The following is a 17386-nucleotide window of genomic DNA, read 5'->3' as shown; positions in this document are numbered from 1 at the left end:
TGAGGACCTAACGGCTCTGGGGACCTCCTCTGGGAGCCCCAAGATCTCCTCCAGCCCCCCTCGGCAGCCCTCAGCCCCTCCGGATGCACCGGCCCCTCCCCAGTGCTGCATCCTAGCGGCTCTTCCCAGGAAAGTGAAATGCTTTCCAGACAGATGAACTAAAGCCAGAGGATCAGAGGTAGTACAGCCCTGCCAAGCGCACAGGCGCTCCCCGGGCTCTGCACCCCAGCCCGTGTGCCGGCCCTGCTGCCCGTGAGAGCGTGCAGGAAGCCACTCCGTGCCACCGCCTCTGGCCCCCAAGGCCCAGCCCATGCGCACTGACCCCACACACCCCACACTCTCTGTGTCCCCGTCTTCACTGCTCAACTCCAGCTCCCATCACCCCCGGGACCACCACTGGCTTTTCTCCCTTCCTCCCTTTCTGATCCGTTTGTCCCACAAACGAGGGACCGAGGAATCACAGGAAGAGGCCACGGGCTGAGGGAATTTCTGCACATCTTGACCACAGACGAAGAGCGTTCACAATGTAAGCCGAACAGCTTGCAAATTCGAGCCCATTAGTCCTGAGCGCATGACTCAGGCACTTTCCTGACGGGGATGTAGCGCTGGGTGCGGATCATTCTCCATCTGTTGCTTTTGCTCAGAGACATTGTGCTACGAGCAGAAAGTTCTTCAGAGTTAATCCAGCCCCGCAGTGCCAAGCAGGGCTGGGGCAGCCCGCGACCCCGCGACCCCACGACCCCGCGAGCCCCAGCCTGGGGCAGGGCCAGAGCGACGCCGGAAAGAACGGAGAGCGGGCAGTGTGGCATTTGTCCCTCTGTTGTCCAAAAGCAAGACACGAGAGAGACGCGTGTGCCCACACACCTGAATGCACCACACGCGTACGCACACACCCACGCGCGCCCTACAGGACATTCAGCCCCTGGCCCCGAACACTTGGGAATGGGATGGCGCTGACCTTGCCAAGCAGGACATCAGCTCCTTCCTTCTCTGAAGAGCGGGAGCGACTTCCTGCTCAGACAGGCGCCCGAAGGGTCACCGCCCGCGGCCACCTTCGTGGGGAATGACAACCTCCTGCAGGCTCTCTCCTCTTTCTGGCGTGAACTGCCCAAGCCAAGAGGAGCCTTGTTAGCAGCCTGGCCCTCTGGCCTCACTGGCATCCTCATGGAGGGGACCACGTGGCTGGTTGTCACGGTGGGGCGAGGTTGAATGTCTCTGCCACGCTCTAATGAAATCCCCATGTCTCGGTCTTTCTGCAGGGCTGAAGTGGTATTAGGAAACATCATCAAGAAGAAGGGATGGAGGTAATGACCCTGTTCTGTCTGGGACAGCGTCCGGGGTGCACACAGGGAGAAGCCCGAAGGAGGCCGGTGGGAGGGAAGGGGGCGCGGCGAGGGGCAGGTGCACACCGAGGGGCAGGTGCACACCGGGTTCTGCGCCAGCGTCGGCTCGGGTCCCGCTGCCGATCTTGCCTCTTTGGCACCAGGGGGCTCAGGGCTGCCCTCCGTGACCCTTGGGCAGCCGGCCAGTCCTTCTAAAGCCTGGAAGTGTCAGGATTTTTCTCACCAGGAAGGGGAGAATGTTCCAGAAAGGAGGCAGCCCTGTGCTCCCTCTGCAGGGAGAGCGTAGTCGCACCGTGTGGGGCTGTGGTGAGGTGGGAAGCTTCTGCCGGGTCCGTCAGTGGGGTCTCACGGAGTTCTGCAAGACCAGAAGAGTCTGTGCTGGAGAGGGAAGTCGAGCAGAGGCCCTTGTGCCCGGCCCCACCCCGCCCCGCCCTGCTCTGCCTGCTCCGCCTCTGTCCTCCACCTCTGGTCCAGCAGGGATCCAGAGGACCAGGGTCCCAGGCGGCACACGGACATGTGTTCGGCCAGAAGAGATGAGGACTTCCCGGGTGGCCTGGGGGAAGCAGAGGGGACAGCTGCTGAACAGAGGGACAGTCCTTCTCTGGGCTTGGAATCTATGCATTCTCACTGTCCCTGCCTGAGAGGGACCACGTCTGAGCTCTCTGGCAGGGCTGTCCTAGGGCTCAGAGACCTCAGAGTCTGTAAGACACCAGCTCAAGGCTGGACATCACGCTCACCTGGGGAGGGGCAGCCCCCTGACTGGTCACCACAGCCCCTCACCACGCACCCCCCACCAGCCCCTCAGAAGCCTGAGGTCCCTGGTCAGGCAGGATTCCCACCCTCCTGGCGACAGACTTTGCTGGCACTGGCCCGTACTTTGGGACCCCCTGGGGCCCACGTGTCTTTATTTTCAGGACAACAGAGGCGTTTGTAAAGCTGGGCCCGTGCCCCGCCCCTCAGCCCCGGGGCACAGGTGACTGACACCCCCCTTCTTGCCCCAGCAAAGCACTTTGTTTCTTCTCGGCTCTAATTCATCACAGATCAGATTCCTCCCGGCTCCCTAACTAACGGCAATGGCACATGGTACTGAGTGCCCCGGTTCTGTCTTAGGGGAGCACACAGGGAGACACACGTTAGGTCGCAAGCCCCCACCCCCACCGCCTGCAGTTGCAGCTCAAGGGGAACACAGCTTCAGAGCAGCCCCCCGCCCCCGCAGGAGGAAAGCACATTGGCACCCCCCTCTTTGGGAAGGATCTCGACCACCTGGGGCCTGGAGGGGCCATCATTGTGGCCTCCCACTGCACCAGGACCAGACGGGTGTCTCCACTTGGCTCCCGAGGGTGTCCCGCGGGACACCGAATCCATCCCGTCCATCACCCAGACCCCGACTCCCTCTCACCCAGCAGTCCTTCCCTCAGTGCCCCCCTCCAAGGCTGGGTCACACAGCGCTTTCTGGAAGCCTGTCTTTGACCTGTGGGGGGACAACCAGACTGCTCGGGCCCCTCACTGCTCCTTCCATCCTCACCAGAGCCCCTCCGTCCATCCGTCTGTCCGTCCGTCCCCTCTGTCCGCAGCAGCCCCTCCCCCTGACCTCCTGGCAGTGCGCTGCCTGCACCTGCTTCCTCTCAGACAGAACCCACTGGAGCTGGGGGCCGGGGCAGCGGGGGCTTCCGTCCCCCAGGCCAGGTCCGTCTGCGCCTCCCCTGGTGCATCTCCCGCTGGGGCTCCCTTGCACCAGACCCCACCCTCTCCTGGCCCCCACTGCCGGACTCTGGGTTCCACGGTGAGTTAGTTGCATCCGTGGCTTGTCTCGGGGCTCGACGGGGAGCCCCAGGACCCTGGGCTCGCACACCCCAAACATGGAACGATTGAGAGGTAGCTGCGTCCCACCCCGAGCTCCCAGAGGAGGAGGGTGCCCCAGAGCCTCCCAACGCTGCTGATACCCCCCACACGGCCGCGCCCGGTAACGCCCTTTCTCTTCTGTTCCACAGACGGTCCAGCCTGGTCATCACCACCAAGATCTTCTGGGGAGGAAAGTAGGTGCACCGGCAGGCGATGCTCCGGGCTGGGGTCAGGATTCGGGGGGCTCCTGGGGGCGAGTGTGCAGCCGCCTCCCCTGGCTGGTGCCCATCCCTATTGAGCCCACCTTCCAGAAAAGCAGCTTTGGCTGAGTTGCCTTTTACTCAGACCTTGTTTGTTATTTTTACTTTTGTGGATTTGCTATTTTTTCTGATGACAAAGGTAACATCCTAAAAATTCTGGAAAACACAGGAAATTCACGACCTGTCTAAACTCTTCCACCCTCCCTGACCACAGACCACCCCTGCCAGTCTCCAGGGGCTGGCCCCACATTCTCTCTAGGGCTGGACAAAATCGGCTTCATAGGAATTCTAAATGGGCCGGATTCTTAATTAAAAAACAAAAAAAAATCCAAGGGAAACAGAAGGACGAATTGAATCACCTCCTCCTCCCCCCTGCGGCGACCCTGTGCCCCGACAGCCAGGCAGCCCCGGCCCTTCTCCCAGCCCGCGCGAGCACATCCTTTGGCTTATCCCCCAAGTGGAATCAGACTGCACGTGGCATGCACTGACCTACTTTTTTTTGCCTAACATTGCATCATAAACATTTTCCCCAAAACCGCTTGCAACATCACACACGCTGTTGTCCTGTTTTTCAGAGCAGAGACCGAGAGAGGCCTTTCCAGGAAGCACATCATAGAAGGTGAGGGGGGTGGCGCTCTGGCCCCCCACGGCTCCCCCACACCCACGGCATCCTCCTGCAGGTGCACGAGTGAAGAAAGCCAGGTGTCCCCACCCCACCACCAATGCACCCCGTGCTCGGGGGCCGACCCTCTCCTTCTACCCAGGTGCCGCAGCACGAGAGCAGGATCCCAGGCGCCCTCAGATGGGCAGTGATGTCTTGGAGAAGACAAGACAGGCCTGGGTTGCAAGCAGGGCTGGGCCCTGTGCTGACTGGGGATCCTGAGCAGGGGACCTCGCTTCCCCAAGCCCCTGTGGCAACATCTGTAGAATGGGTGTGGGGAGAGTGCCCACCTCTGGGGTTTTGGAGAATTGGGAGGAACCCAGGAGGGGCATGTCCAACAGAGCCCGGCGCTCTGAACACAGGACTGTTGAGAGAGAGTAGAGATGGGGGGACCCGGCATGCTGTGTGGCTTATCCTGTGATTATACTGTCTTCGTGCTTTTCCCATCTGTGCTCATGTTCATCAACGTAATACACTCCCTCCTCTAAAAATCAAATGATAAGGGACGCCTGAGGGGCTCAGTCGGTTGGGCGTCTGCCTTTGGCTCAGGTCACCATCCCAGGATCCTAGGATCGAGTCCCACATCCGGCTCCCTGCTCAGCGGGGAGCTTGCTTCTCCCTCTGCCCCTCCCCCTGCTCATGCTCTCTCTGCTTTCTCTCTCTCAAATAAATAAGTTCTTTTTTAAAAAAAATTCAATGATGAGGAGGCTGTGCTCCCCACCCCCAGCCCCAGGCCATGACTCTGCAGCCCTGTTTTGTCCTGTTGCTAAGGGCTCACTGGTGCGGGGACACAGGCGCAGCTTCCCCTCCAGGTGGGATGACCCAGCTCTCCCTGTCACCGCATGGGCCACCTGGGGGCCTGGAAGGCCACCCCTTCATTCAGTCACAGAGCATTTGGCCGACAGACCCAACCACCACCAGCTTTGGGGCCCCCTTTAGTCCTGGCTTTTTTTCCACATCAGGTGCCCGCACGTGTCCCCACAGTCCGACAGCTCCCGGCGCCACGGGCCTCGTCTCCCTCCTCCTGCTGACGGTCCCCTCTGTCCCCTCCCCCAGGTCTGAAGGCCTCCCTGGAGCGGCTGCAGTTGGAGTACGTGGACGTGGTGTTTGCCAACCGCCCAGACCCCAACACACCCATGGAAGGTAGGTTCTCTCCGAGGGCTGCTACTGCCGGGCCCTGCGGGGCACCCGGGCTGCTGGTCGCAGGCAGCTGGTGGGGGCAGGCGGGGGCGGGGTGAGCTCAGCCGAGGTGGTGAGGGTGCCGAGGGGGGCCCTCACTGGCCAGAGGTGCGCCCTGGTGCCTCCAGGCTCACGCCCGCCCCGTCCTGGCTTTGGGTCCTGGCTTTGGGTCCGCGCCTGCTCCCCGTGCCCCGCCTGGGTTTGGGACTGTGTGCAATGTTCTCCCCTCAGCTGTTCGTATCCTGCAGCTAAACGAAGTCACGAGATGATGGCTCTTTGCAACTGCTGTGTTCCTTTCAGTCACATTCCCGTCCTGCGGGGTCTTTCGCTCTGGGGAATAAATTGTTACTTAGAGGAGGAAAGAAACTGTGCCGCGCTTGGAAAAGCAGTTTGGATTTCTTCTTCCCACTCCTTGCCATCTCCGCAGCCCCCCAGGCCCCCCCATCCCCCCCACCCCACTTCCTGCTTCAGACTCATTTGTGCTTTGCTGCTTCAGGGATTTGGAAAATTAGGTTGTGTTCAAGTTATCTTTCCTTCATCTGTGTCTCTATATATACCGCGCACGCGTGCGTGTATATATGTGTGTGTGCCGTGCGTGGGTTGGTTTGGTTTGCTGTGTGGGCTTTGGTTTTGGGGGGGTTTGTTCTGTTTTGTTTTGTTTTTGACGAAACAAGTTCTCCGCGAGGGAGACTTGTGCTTCCCTCCCCTGCCCTCTGTCATACCGCGTCTCTCCGTGTTCCCACAGCTATAAACTCTGGTCTCTCTAAATCTTTCTTTATCACCAGGGGACCCATTTAGTTCCTCCAAGTCAAGGACATTCATCATAGAAGGTACACAGTGCCCTTAGCCTGACTATTGACTCCGTGTCCGACCTGCATTTTATGAGATGGTGGTTTTATTTACGCCACTCTCTTGCCCCCCAAGACAAACTTCTCCATAAAATGCATAAAGGAAAAATAAGTGCCCTACGAGAACATCTTGCAAGTGAAGGAAAAGCAAAGCGGTGTGGAGCCCCTGCCCCCACCCCTGCCCCTGCCTGGCCCGCCTGTCATTTCATTCCTCCCCTGCCCCCCCACCCCCATGCATGACCCGTGCCCACCCGCCCCACCCCCGCCTTGCACTGCCGTGATCCTCGGGGTGGGGGTGGGGGGCGGCTGTCTGTCTGCCAGGGCTCCTCTTGATTTGGGGATGCTGTGATCGGCGCCTGAAACCTTGACCCTGGATGGTCTGGGAGAGGGTTGGAGAGACCAGGGGCCCACAGGAGCAAACATCAGGGGCCACGGAACATGTGGCTTCCAACAAGTCTTAACGTCATGGGGCACATTTGCTAAGCTCCAGCCTCAAGCAGAAGCAAAGCCCACCCGGAGCAGGCTGTCCCGTCACAGCGTGCCGTCTCCACCGTGAGCGTCGTGGCCGCATGTGAGCCACCGGCCGCTCCCCCCGCCCTCGCCGTGCAGCCCGAGCCCGCCACCAAAACGGACTCATTCCTTTCCTTGAACCATACCTCTGCGAGCTGCCAAAACTCCGAGACCTGGAGCAGCCCCTGGCCGTGTCCGGTCTCTGCCCGCCCCAAAGCTAAGGGCCTGCCCAGGACCCCACACCAAGAGCAGGCCATGGTCTCCCCGGGAGCCAGGCTTCGGCCCGCAGTGGACGGGCTCCTGCCTGCCAACTGGCACTGCCACCTGACCCCTCCCATGTATTATTTGTGACAAGACAGTAGGTACTATGGGTTCTGACAGCAGCCGGATGGACTCGGTCCCGCTTCTGTTCAACGGCATTAAATATTGAGGGGAAGACTGTTGTCCCTAGTTCTCCCTGTTTCTGGGGCCGCCGACATGGGCGCCGCAGCAGCTCAGATTGCCGTGCTTCTGGGTGTGGGCTGCACCCCCGCTGGCCGCTGCCCCGGGACCCCTTCTCTCTCAGGCCAGCCGCCAGCTCTCGCAGGCTCCTGCCCTGGTAGCCGGTCCCCCCAGGCCCTCGGGGGACTCCTATCTCTGCAAGGAAGGGGCGGTGCAGGAGAGAGCCATGCTCCCGGGACGGAGAGGCAGCCGGGCTAGTGGACAGGGGAGTCCCCCACTTCCCTCTCAGGCATGTAGGCCCAAGCCTTGGCTGGAGAGATCCATGTGATGCTGGTTGGTCACCAGGGTCCCCTCAGGGTCTTCCTAAAGAGCGTGACAAGGACAGCCAGCCCGGAGCCTGGGATGTAGGCGGATCCCTTCCTGGGGCCCCCAAGTCTTCTGACGGGGCGGGTCTCCTTCGCAGTGGGTGGTGTTGGCATTCAAGCCCCCGCAGCCTGTTGGCGGTTCCCGGGGGTGAGGGCGGGTGTCCAGGCTTCCCTGCCAGCCCTCCTCCTGAGGAGAGGCAGAGAGGAGCCCAGTCCCTGATCTTGGAAGCAAGGAGAGGGCAGGACTGGCCTGCAGGCCTGCAAGCTGACGTGTGACTTTTCGGGGGTCCTGGGTGAACCCCTGACACCAGCATCCCAGAAGCCCCGGCTATCTTAACTCTCTACTGAAAGAGGGGCCCTCGGCCAAAGGGGCGCCCAAGGACCCAGGATGGGTGGGAAGTGACACCCCAAAACAGGGGCAGCTCTCAGCAGGAGAAAGGGCCGGTGCCACTCGGTGCGGGAGCCTTGGGGACAAAGCCCGCCTTCTCCTTCTTTCCTTGGGCTCTCCCATGCCCTGCTGTCTCGGGGACCCCAGCCCCCACCTCCATCTCAGCAGCAGATGAGGAGCCGGCCACCTGGGGAGAGATTGGACTTCCAGGGGTCAAGGTTGCTGCTTCGTTTCTGGACACACTTGTTCTTCAGCCCTACTTCCCGCCCTGCCCTTGGCCGTGGGACTTGCAAGCACTGTATGGGTCAGTGAGGGATCTGATGACTCGCCCTTCCCCTGCAAAGCTGCGAGACAGTTCGAAATTTTTCAGCTGGAGGCCAAGTCTGTTTTAAAAACCACAGCGTCCCCGTGGACGGAAACCGCCTGGCGTGGGAGTGGTGGGAAGGCTGTCACCGGCAGATTTTTATTTCTCAAAAACTTTTCTGAGTACTGGGAAGAATCGATCGTGTCGCGGGGATGAGGCTCCCTTGCCTGACACCGGGCGGGTCTGAGAACCGGGGTGGATACAAACAAGGCTTTCCGTGCCTACTTCCGGCTCTGGGGGACACGCGGGGAGCTCACCTCCACAGCCCCCATCCTCTGGGAGCATCCAGGGCCCCGCCCTGCCCTTGGTCGTGACAGAGGCCGCGGTGACCTCTCCATTCAGTCTCAGATCCCAGTGCGAATCTGGCGTAGCCTGAATCAGAAGACTTCCTGATGCCTTTTTGCGGGTCTGTTTTGTCCCCAAACGAGAGAACCCGCCCTCCCCATTCGACAGTCCAAACCCACATTCTCTGATCTCACCTTTCCCTGGTCACTCCAGTGTGCCGCAGAGACGCCCCAAGTCCGTCTAGAACCCGCTCTTCAAAGATCCTTTACAAAGACTTGTAACTGTTTGGGGAAATTGTTTCCGAGACCAGCTTCTTGGATTGTGGTTCGCTTTTCTTCCCGGGGTCCCTGAACGGCCCCGCCACACCCGACTTTGGAGCCAGGAAGTACACTGCTTGCAAGACACCTTTGCAGCTCCCCCCTCCTCCCGGCGCCCCCAACTGTATTTGCAGAATGTCCCCAGGCTGCGCCCCACGCTCCTGGCCGCCTCACCCCCAACCCGCAGTTTCCCCTTCTCTTCCCACAGAGACCGTGCGCGCCATGACCCATGTCATTAACCAGGGGATGGCCATGTACTGGGGCACGTCGCGCTGGAGCTCCATGGAGATCATGGTACGGTGGCGACCTCTCCGCGTGTGTGGATCCGTGGGACGTGGGCTCCCGGCCCCCTTCTAGGGAGGAAGGGCAGATCCAGGGCCACTGGTCCCGATGGCACGGATAACCGGCTCCTAACCGGTTTAACCGGATAACCGGGTTTGGTGACGTGTGGCCGCTACCTCCGCAGGCAGGGCTCTTGAGTCCCAGCACTGTGTGGCCTTGGGCAGATGGCTTGACCTCTCTGAGTGTGGTTTCCTCACCTGTAGAACAAGACCACTAGGACGACCTAGCTCCCCGCCCCCAGAAGGCTGTTCTGAGAGAACAGGTGTGACCCTCTCCGCAGACGAGCTGGGGCTCGGCCACCGGCCCTGAGCTTCCACAATGCTCCCGCTGCCGTTAGATTTGAGGGCTCGTGTGGACTGACTCCCATTTAATCCTCACAGCACCCTACAAAGTCAATGTTGCTGTCATCCTGTTTTTCCAATGCAGGTGTTGAGGCACAGAGAGGTTAAGTAGTACACTCAAGGTCACTCAGCACGTGCTGAGGTCAGTCTCCAAACTGCAGCTCCGTGGGCCTGGGCTGCCTGGGAACGTGAGCCAGTGCTGGGAGCCCAGCTTCCATCTCCTAATCCCCGATGTTTCCCCTCGCCCACACTTTCAGGAAAGCCTCCCCTCCCCAGTCCCTTCCCTCCAGGGAGCCAGCAGAGACAGAGGCCGGCAGATGTTTCTTGGTATTTCTGGGTATCCCAGAAGGGTCAGTGGGATGCCCCCCCCACCCTCAGAGGCAGGGAGCTGGGGGCCCAGGGAGTAGAGCAGCGGTCTGGGGACCGGGTCTTGCCAGGACTGTCTCCAAGCTGATATTCCACCCCTGCTTCCAGACCCCTCCCAGCCTCCACCCTTCCCATGCTGCTCCTCCCAGAATTCCCCACATCCTGGGGTCCTTCGGAGGGGGCTCTCCTCTGGTGAGTCCCAGCTTTCTGCTTCATCAAAAATATTAAGCAGAATTTCCAAGTTAACACAATTCTAGATGCCGGCGATTTTCAACTGCCTTTGGCACTGGCAGCATTCTGAGGCTGCCTGGAGCCGGCACGGAGCTCACCGCGCTGTCGGTGTCTTATCCCCATCTTACAGAGGCAGTAGCTGCACCTCAGACCAAAGGGGAAAGGGCGTCTCCCGCTGGCAGGCAGGGCTTCCCCGTAGTCTATCTGGAGACCTCACCCCTGGCTCACGCCCATCTGGTGGGAGTTCGGAGTCCGGGCCTTGAGCTCCAAGTCCCAGAAATGGGCCGATGCCGGCCACTCTCCCCTCCTGGTGTAGCATTTCCCACCACGGCCACCGTCATCCCAGGGCTGGGGCTCTGGAGTCATGACCCTGATAAAAACAGGAACCGCAGAGCAGGCAGGCACTGTCCTGAAGGCTGTGAACTACGGCAGCGACAGATGGGGAAACTGAGGCAGAGAGGGGCGAGCTCCTTGTCCAAGGCCACCCAGCCAATAAGCGCCAGAACCCGAGTCTCTCTATTGAGTTGTGCATTCCCCCCATGCCTTCAACTGTGGGGTTCACCCCCTTTCCCAGCAGAGGGGGTGGGGGGACAGGCTAACAGTGTCCCAGGAAAGCCATGAATCTCCCCAGAGGGGAGGGCGGGGGAGAGCCGGTGGGCCACCTGTTTCCTGGGGAGGCTTCTGTGTCTCCCACACCTGCTTCTCCGGGCAGCCCCCAGCCCTGCTGATGGACGGGGACCCTCCGTGGTCCTGTTTGCATCCCTAGGAGGCCTACTCCGTGGCCCGGCAGTTCAACCTGATCCCGCCCATCTGCGAGCAGGCAGAGTACCACATGTTCCAGCGCGAGAAGGTGGAGGTGCAGCTGCCCGAGCTCTTCCACAAGATAGGTGGGCCCCCCCGCCACCCCCCTCCACCTCTTCCCGTTGCCTCACCCCACCCCGGCCCCACCCCAGCCCCTCTTCCCCCTCGCCCTCCCCAGGGCACCCCTCCTCCTCTCTCCCTTGCTCTGTCCCCTCCCCCCCGCCCCCTGCATCAGAACCCTGGGCCTGACCTCTCCTGGCTTTCCTCTCCCAGGAGTGGGCGCCATGACCTGGTCCCCTCTGGCCTGCGGCATCGTTTCCGGAAAGTACGACAGCGGCATCCCCCCCTACTCAAGAGCCTCCTTGAAGGTGAAGGAGCGGCCAGGCTGGGGGGAGGGGACGGTCAGGCAACAGGCATTCGGGGTGGACGGGACACTGCGGGGGCAGAGCAGGGCAGGGGAACCAGAGCTCGCCGCTAGAAAGGCTGCTGCCGTCACAGGATTGCCCCGGCTGAGAAAGCGCTTCCACTCCCTCGCCAGCCCCGCCACGCCCCACCCCAAAGGCCTGAACCGGGTCCGCGAGGGCTGTTTGGGTGGCCCCTGCGGCAACAGATACCCCCTGCGCATTCTGGGGCCCGCCCGGCCTGCAGAGCTGCTTCCTTCGCTCCCCGGAGGTGATCTGTAACCAGTCCCCCCCATCCACACAGACACATCTCTGCAGTGGGAACGCAGGAGGGTCTCCAAAATGCAGGGTTTGGGGGAGGAGGAACAGGCAGAGAAAGGCCTACCTAGGTCAGGGCAGATCCAGCCCCAAAGCCCCCCTGCCTCGGGTTTGAGCTTGGCCTGTCCACCCCACTCCCACCCAGTCCACTGCAGAGTCAGCGAGTCCCCTGGAAGGCACTGCAATGCCAGGGTTGGGGGCAGCTGAGACCACAGAGCTCTGGTCTCGAGGCCAGAGGCCAAAGCATTCCTTCCCAGACTGCCAGGCTCCTCGTCCTGGCTCAGGGGCCTGGCCTCAGCAACCCTGCAGGCTCTGGGCTTCCCCTTCAACAGGCCGCGTCCTTCCAACTGCCCAGCTCTGTTCTACAGGGGGCATGGCTGGTCTGGGGGTGCGGATGCTGCCGTGGCACGGAGCGTCAGCCGTCTGCAAACACAGGTCCAGGCGACCTGCCCTGACCTGTCTGCTCTCCACACCCCACCACCAGGGCTACCAGTGGCTGAAGGACAAGATCCTGAGTGAGGAGGGCCGGCGCCAGCAGGCCAAGCTGAAGGAGCTGCAGGCCATCGCCGAGCGCCTGGGCTGCACCCTCCCCCAGCTAGCCATAGGTACGAGGACTTGGGGGGTAGGGTTGACTGTTGTCCCCAGAGCCATGTCAGGAGTCCCTGAGGACCGGGGCCGCTCCCTCCCTTAGCCAGCCAGAGGTAATAGGGCTCCAACTTTCATGGGGAGAGAAGCATGGGGGGTCATCCCTGAGCCCGGGGGCCACCTCTCCCCCTGGAAGCAGTTGGTGCCAGGGCTCTCCCAGAAGCCTGTGCAGCCCTGTCCCAGGCAAAGCCCCCCCAACATGCTGGACCCTCCTGGACACCCTCAGTGCCGCGACCAAGAGGCCGGGTCTCTGTGGCCCCATCAGGGACAAGGCAGAAGGAGGGGCCCCTGCACTGGCTGTGTGTCCCTCACCTCTGGTCTTCCTGCCCCAGCCTGGTGCCTGAGGAACGAGGGGGTCAGCTCCGTGCTCCTGGGTGCTTCCAGCGCAGACCAGCTCATGGAGAACATTGGAGCCATACAGGTGAGTTGGGAAGGGGGCTGCTGGGCATGTCCCCCCCAGGCCCTGGGGCCGAACTCAGGGTCGCAGTCAGTCCTTGGTCCTGCCCATGTTTGTTGGGCACCTCCCGTGGGCCAGTTTTGCTGTGAGCATCCCGGCTACCGCAGAGCTCCCTTAGAAGCCAGCTCTGGAAGAGCAGCCAGCTCTGGAACAGCAGGCAGGGGGCACCGAGCGCAGGACGGGAGGACATGAGACTCTGACAGGCTGTAGAGCAAGGGCAGGGCTAGGGTTAGAGTTGGGGGGCGCAGGGGGGCCGTGGTGCCGTGTGCCCAGTTTGAAGGGGGCTGTGAGGTAGGCTTGCTGAGAAAGTGACGTGGGAGCAAAGGCTCCGACATTGCGGAGTGGGACCGGCAAACACCTGGAGGAACAGAAGAGGCGGAGCGGGGCACCGGTGGGCGGGGCCTGGAGCAGAGGGGCGGGGCCTGGGGCAGATGGGGCGGGACAGAGCCCAGGCGCTCTAGGGACTTGGGTGGTTGGTTGTTGAGTGAGACAAGAGCAGAGGAGGGACCCAATGCCCACCTACATTTTATTTATTTTTTAAAGAATTTATTTAGTTAGTTATTAAAATTTTTATTTATTGGGGCACCTGGGTGGCTCAGTGGGTTAAGCCTCTGCCTGGGATCGAGCCCCTCATCGGGTTCTCTGTTTGGCGGGGCGCCTGCTTCCCCCACTCTCTAGGTCTGCCTCTCTGCCTACTTGTGATCTCTGTCTCTCAAATAAATAAGTAAAATCTTAAAAAAAAAAAAGATTTTATTTATTTATTTGACAGAGAGAGATCACAAGTAGGCAGAGAGGCAGACAGCGGGTGGGGAGAAGCAGGCTCCCTGGTGAGCAGAGAGCCCGATGCGGGGCTCAATCCCAGCACCCTGGGATCATGACCTGAGCCAAAGGCAGAGACTCAACCCACTGAGCCACCCAAGCACCCCCACACCTACATTTTAAAAGGATCCCTCTCTTCCTTGCTGTTGAGTGAAGGAAAGGCTTTAGGGAGCAGGAGGGGGTGCAGGGAGATCCTCAGGGAAGTGACCCGCGCGGAGAGGTTTGGATCCTGGATATTCAGGAAGGTGAGGCCAACAGAACAGAGGCACGGTCAGAGGCAGCCTGTGGGGTTCACCTGGACGGGCGGCCTTGCTGTTGGTTGAAGTAGGGAAGACTAGGGAAAGTGGTTTGGGGGTGCAGAAGTCAGGTGTCTGGCCCTGGAATCTGTATTTTGGGCCTTCTAGATGGTTCTAGAGCATTCTGGAGCTTGAGGCGCAGAGATAAACCCCAGAGGGTGTTCCTCTCTGCCCCAGACCTTCTAGAACACGGAAGCAGCATAGTCCACCTCTGCTTCTGCAAGAAGCACGATGTGGTGAGGCAGGACAGGCTGACGGGGGCCAGAAGATTGTCCCCCAGCCTCCCCCGCAGGTCAGGCCAGTCCTGTCGGTGGGACTCTGATTAGCCCTCGTCCTCGTACACAGGTCCTTCCGAAGCTGTCGTCTTCCGTTACCCACGAGATTGATAGTATTTTGGGCAATAAACCCTACAGCAAAAAAGACTACCGATCCTAAGAAGCCCCCGGCCGCTTGCCTGGACACTTTCGTTCCCCTCCTAGTCTCTCTTGTTCGCTCGCTTAAGCTGTTTTGAAGCCAAGTCCAGGGTGTGGTTTGCCTCAAAAAGAAGACATCACGGCGAGATGTCCTTGGGGAAAAGATCTCAAAAGTTGCTGCAAGACACCATTCGCTGCTTCGCGGACTGAATTCAGATCCGTACGGGGAGAACGCACTGATGGGGCGGGGTGCTGGAGCGCTCCGGCCCGAGCTCGCCTGCAGCCTCTGCTCACCCCCCAGGAAGAAATCACCGCCGCTGCTCCCAGCCTCAGCCCTTCCCAGAGACACCTCTAGTCCAGGCCAGGCCGAGACCCAGCTGGGTCCTGGGGGCAGCAGGACTGGCCTCTCCTCTCCTGAGAGCCCCCAGCTGGTGCCAGGGGTGGGAAAGGGGAAAGCAGGTCTGGCTCTTCCCGCAGCGCCCTCCGCTGGGGCACCAGATGTAAGGCGGGGCCTCCCCAGTGGGTGTCCCCCTCACCTCCCTCTTGTTAAGGGCTCCCGGCGTTTTACGATAGGCCTGACCCCAGATTCCTTCTGCAGCCTCTTGAGCACCACGACCTGCCCCCCACAGGTCTCCCAGGGGCCTTCCGAGCTGTCCCTTGACCCCCAGCTCCCCCCCCTTGCTGACAGGGGCCGAGATCCAGGGGGACCCACTATCAAGTGGGACCCACGGGAAGTTCGGGCATCTAACCGAGCTCATGGCTCTGCCAGCTTCCTCCGCCCACAGGCCATGAACCCTGTGCCCAGAGCAGCCCTGAGCACTGGGGAGGGGCACGACAAGCAGGCTCCAGCCCAGGTCCCTCCAGTCCCACAGCTGCCCTCCTGGCCAGGTTCTCTGTCCCACTGACCCTCAGTCCTGGCCGCAGAAGGCCCTGAGGTCACGGGTACATAGCTGGACTGTGGCTGCCAACCACATTCAAAGGGGCGCACCTTCGCTCTCCCTGGGGGTGGGCTTCGGGTCTGCACAGAGACCACACTCGGGCCCGTTCAGGGAGGGCAGGTCCCTGGGGGTTCCTGTGCAACATGCCCCGGGGCTGGGGGACCTAAACGTCTAGCAGGAGCTCGCACAGTGTAGAAGACCCCAGGATTCTCTCCCCAGAGCCATGCCTTCCTCAAGGCCTCCGATCTGGTTGGGGTGAGGCACCCTGTGGGAGGGGGCTAAGTCTGGGTGCCCCCAACCTCCACACACCCCCTGTGAAGAGGTCAGGACCGCTGGAGTCAGTGGTTCCCTGCTGCGCAACCCCCACCGCCCCAGCTTAGAACAGGCCGATGACAGGGAGTTGGTAAGGACGGACAGAACTGACAGCCACAGGCTGGAACGGTGGCGGACGGGAGGGGCCGGCGGCCAGGAGCCCCAGTGCCCACGGACCCAAGCTATGGGCCTCTGCTGGCTATGTGGGGGCTGGGGCTAGGATCCCACGCCGCCATAGGAAGCCCGTGTGCCTCCAGTCCGGGTGGCTCCCTACCCTGCCACCCCTCACACCCTCACCCACCCAGGCCTGCTTCGCCCTTAGACGGGCCGCTGTCGGAGGAGCTCCTCCCTGCCATTCCCAGGGGGCCTGCTGGCCCGTCCTGGCTGGGCTGAGGCCTCGAATGCCGCACGCGCAAGCGGGGAGCCGGGGAGGGACACGACTTCCGTTCCTGACATTTGTGCTGACCCTGGAGTCTAGAACCCTCCCCCTCCTCCGGGACCAGGCCCCTGGGGGTTCACCTCCACCAGATCTACAGGCTGCACACTGTGGGTGTGGGAGGGAGCGAGCCTGACCCCGCAGGGCCCCCCCAGCTCCGGCCTGTGGCCAGAGAGACCAGCTCGCCCACCCCTCATTGGGGGGAGTGGTTGGGCCCCCTTCACATGGCTGCCCGCAGCCTGCCCCCTGGGGATGGACGGACCATGGTTGCGGTGGGGCCCGAGGGAGGGGCCACTGCCCCCCCTCACCGGAGCCACACCTGGGAAGGCCACATGTCTGCCAGAGGGTGGCCTTCAGGGTTTAGCAGGGCTAAGGCTGAAATGCCCATTGCCAGGACCCAAGAGCTTCCTGCCCCCGGGGGCGCAGTCCACAACCCCATTCTGAGGGGTCCTCTCTTTTCCATGGTCACTGGCAGGGAGGACAGGGCTCTGCTTCCTGGGGGAGGACCCCCGACTTAGAAGCGGGCTGGTGTGGGGGAGGGGGTGGGGGGGTCCCAAGGGCAGCTAGATTCTGGAGACAGAAGGCCAGGCAGAGGCAGGCCCTGGAGTGGCCCAGGCCCTACCAGGAGGGGCAACCCCTCAGGAGCCCCAGCTGACCCCCAACCAGCCTCTGGCCCTCCCCTTGGGGCAGACCCCCAGGGAGTGCCCCACACAGGACAGGACAGAGGCCCAGGCTGAGGGCAGGGCTGGGCTCAGTCCCCCTTGCTGACACGCAGGAGCCCCCATTGTTTCTCATCCCAAACCCCGCAGGACCCCGAGGTCCCGAGGAATGACAGGGGCGGACTCCGTCTCTGTCCTCTTCCCCTCGTGTAAATAATGCGCTTTTCTTCTTTCCCCTTTTTTTTAATGACCGCGGCTCCTCAGCCAACCGCACTCCCAGCTGTAGGCGGAGACCGCCTCCCGCCTCCCGCTTCCAGACACAGCTGAGATCCAGCCACTGTATTTATGGAATGACAAATAAAACCCCAGCCTGTCGGGGGTCTGCGGCGTTCTGCTCCTCTCGTTTCCAGGGGCCCGGCTGTGGGCAGCGGGGAGGCGGGGGGAGAGCATGGGGGGGGTGCTGCCACCTGCAGGGCCCAGTATCCTGACCCTGGGGCAAAGGGTCCAGTTGGGGAAAGGGCCCCAGGGGAGAGGCTGAGACTGGGGACTCTGAGGCCACCCATAGCCTCACAGGGTGATTCGGGGACGGGGTGCCCCACCCACCCACCACACACATTCTCTGTTGCTGGGAGGCGGCCGCGCTCTCCAGGTTCAGGGAGATCAGGAGCCGGGGGGCCCACAGGGCCCACTGGGGGCTCAGGGTTTCTCGGGTACCGTGTTGTGTTTGCATCTGGGGGTCCGGGCAGGAAAGACAGGCACCACCCCCTCGTGGGGCTCCCCTTTCCCAGCAAGCCCCTCAGCCTCATGA

The 17386-nt window shown here is 61.7% G+C and overlaps 1 protein-coding gene across 9 annotated transcripts in view; it reads left to right on the top strand.

Moving 5' to 3' along the window:
• The window catches only part of KCNAB2 (potassium voltage-gated channel subfamily A regulatory beta subunit 2), an 82445-nt gene extending 65475 nt beyond the window's left edge, over positions 1–16970 (top strand). For 4 of the 9 annotated variants that reach the window (XM_032303803.1, XM_032303802.1, XM_032303804.1 and 1 more), the window contains 11 exons: positions 1260–1304; positions 3335–3379; positions 4021–4064; positions 5163–5249; positions 6071–6115; positions 9012–9097; positions 10850–10970; positions 11158–11252; positions 12088–12208; positions 12581–12669; positions 14166–16970. In XM_032303803.1, coding sequence (XP_032159694.1) covers positions 1260–1304; positions 3335–3379; positions 4021–4064; positions 5163–5249; positions 6071–6115; positions 9012–9097; positions 10850–10970; positions 11158–11252; positions 12088–12208; positions 12581–12669; positions 14166–14255 — 868 coding nt within the window. In that variant the 3' untranslated portion in view covers positions 14256–16970. The remainder of the gene's footprint in view (positions 1–1259; positions 1305–3334; positions 3380–4020; positions 4065–5162; positions 5250–6070; positions 6116–9011; positions 9098–10849; positions 10971–11157; positions 11253–12087; positions 12209–12580; positions 12670–14165) is intronic. The other 5 variants (XM_032303807.1, XM_032303805.1, XM_032303800.1 and 2 more) reach the window with 2 other exon arrangements.
• The last annotated feature ends 416 nt before the right edge of the window (positions 16971–17386 follow it).

This window comes from Mustela erminea, chromosome 10 (assembly GCF_009829155.1).
Source record: "Mustela erminea isolate mMusErm1 chromosome 10, mMusErm1.Pri, whole genome shotgun sequence".
NCBI classification, from domain to species: domain Eukaryota; kingdom Metazoa; phylum Chordata; class Mammalia; order Carnivora; family Mustelidae; genus Mustela; species Mustela erminea.
Note: the sequence above shows the minus strand (reverse complement) of the source record. Positions and strands in the feature narration are given on the sequence as shown.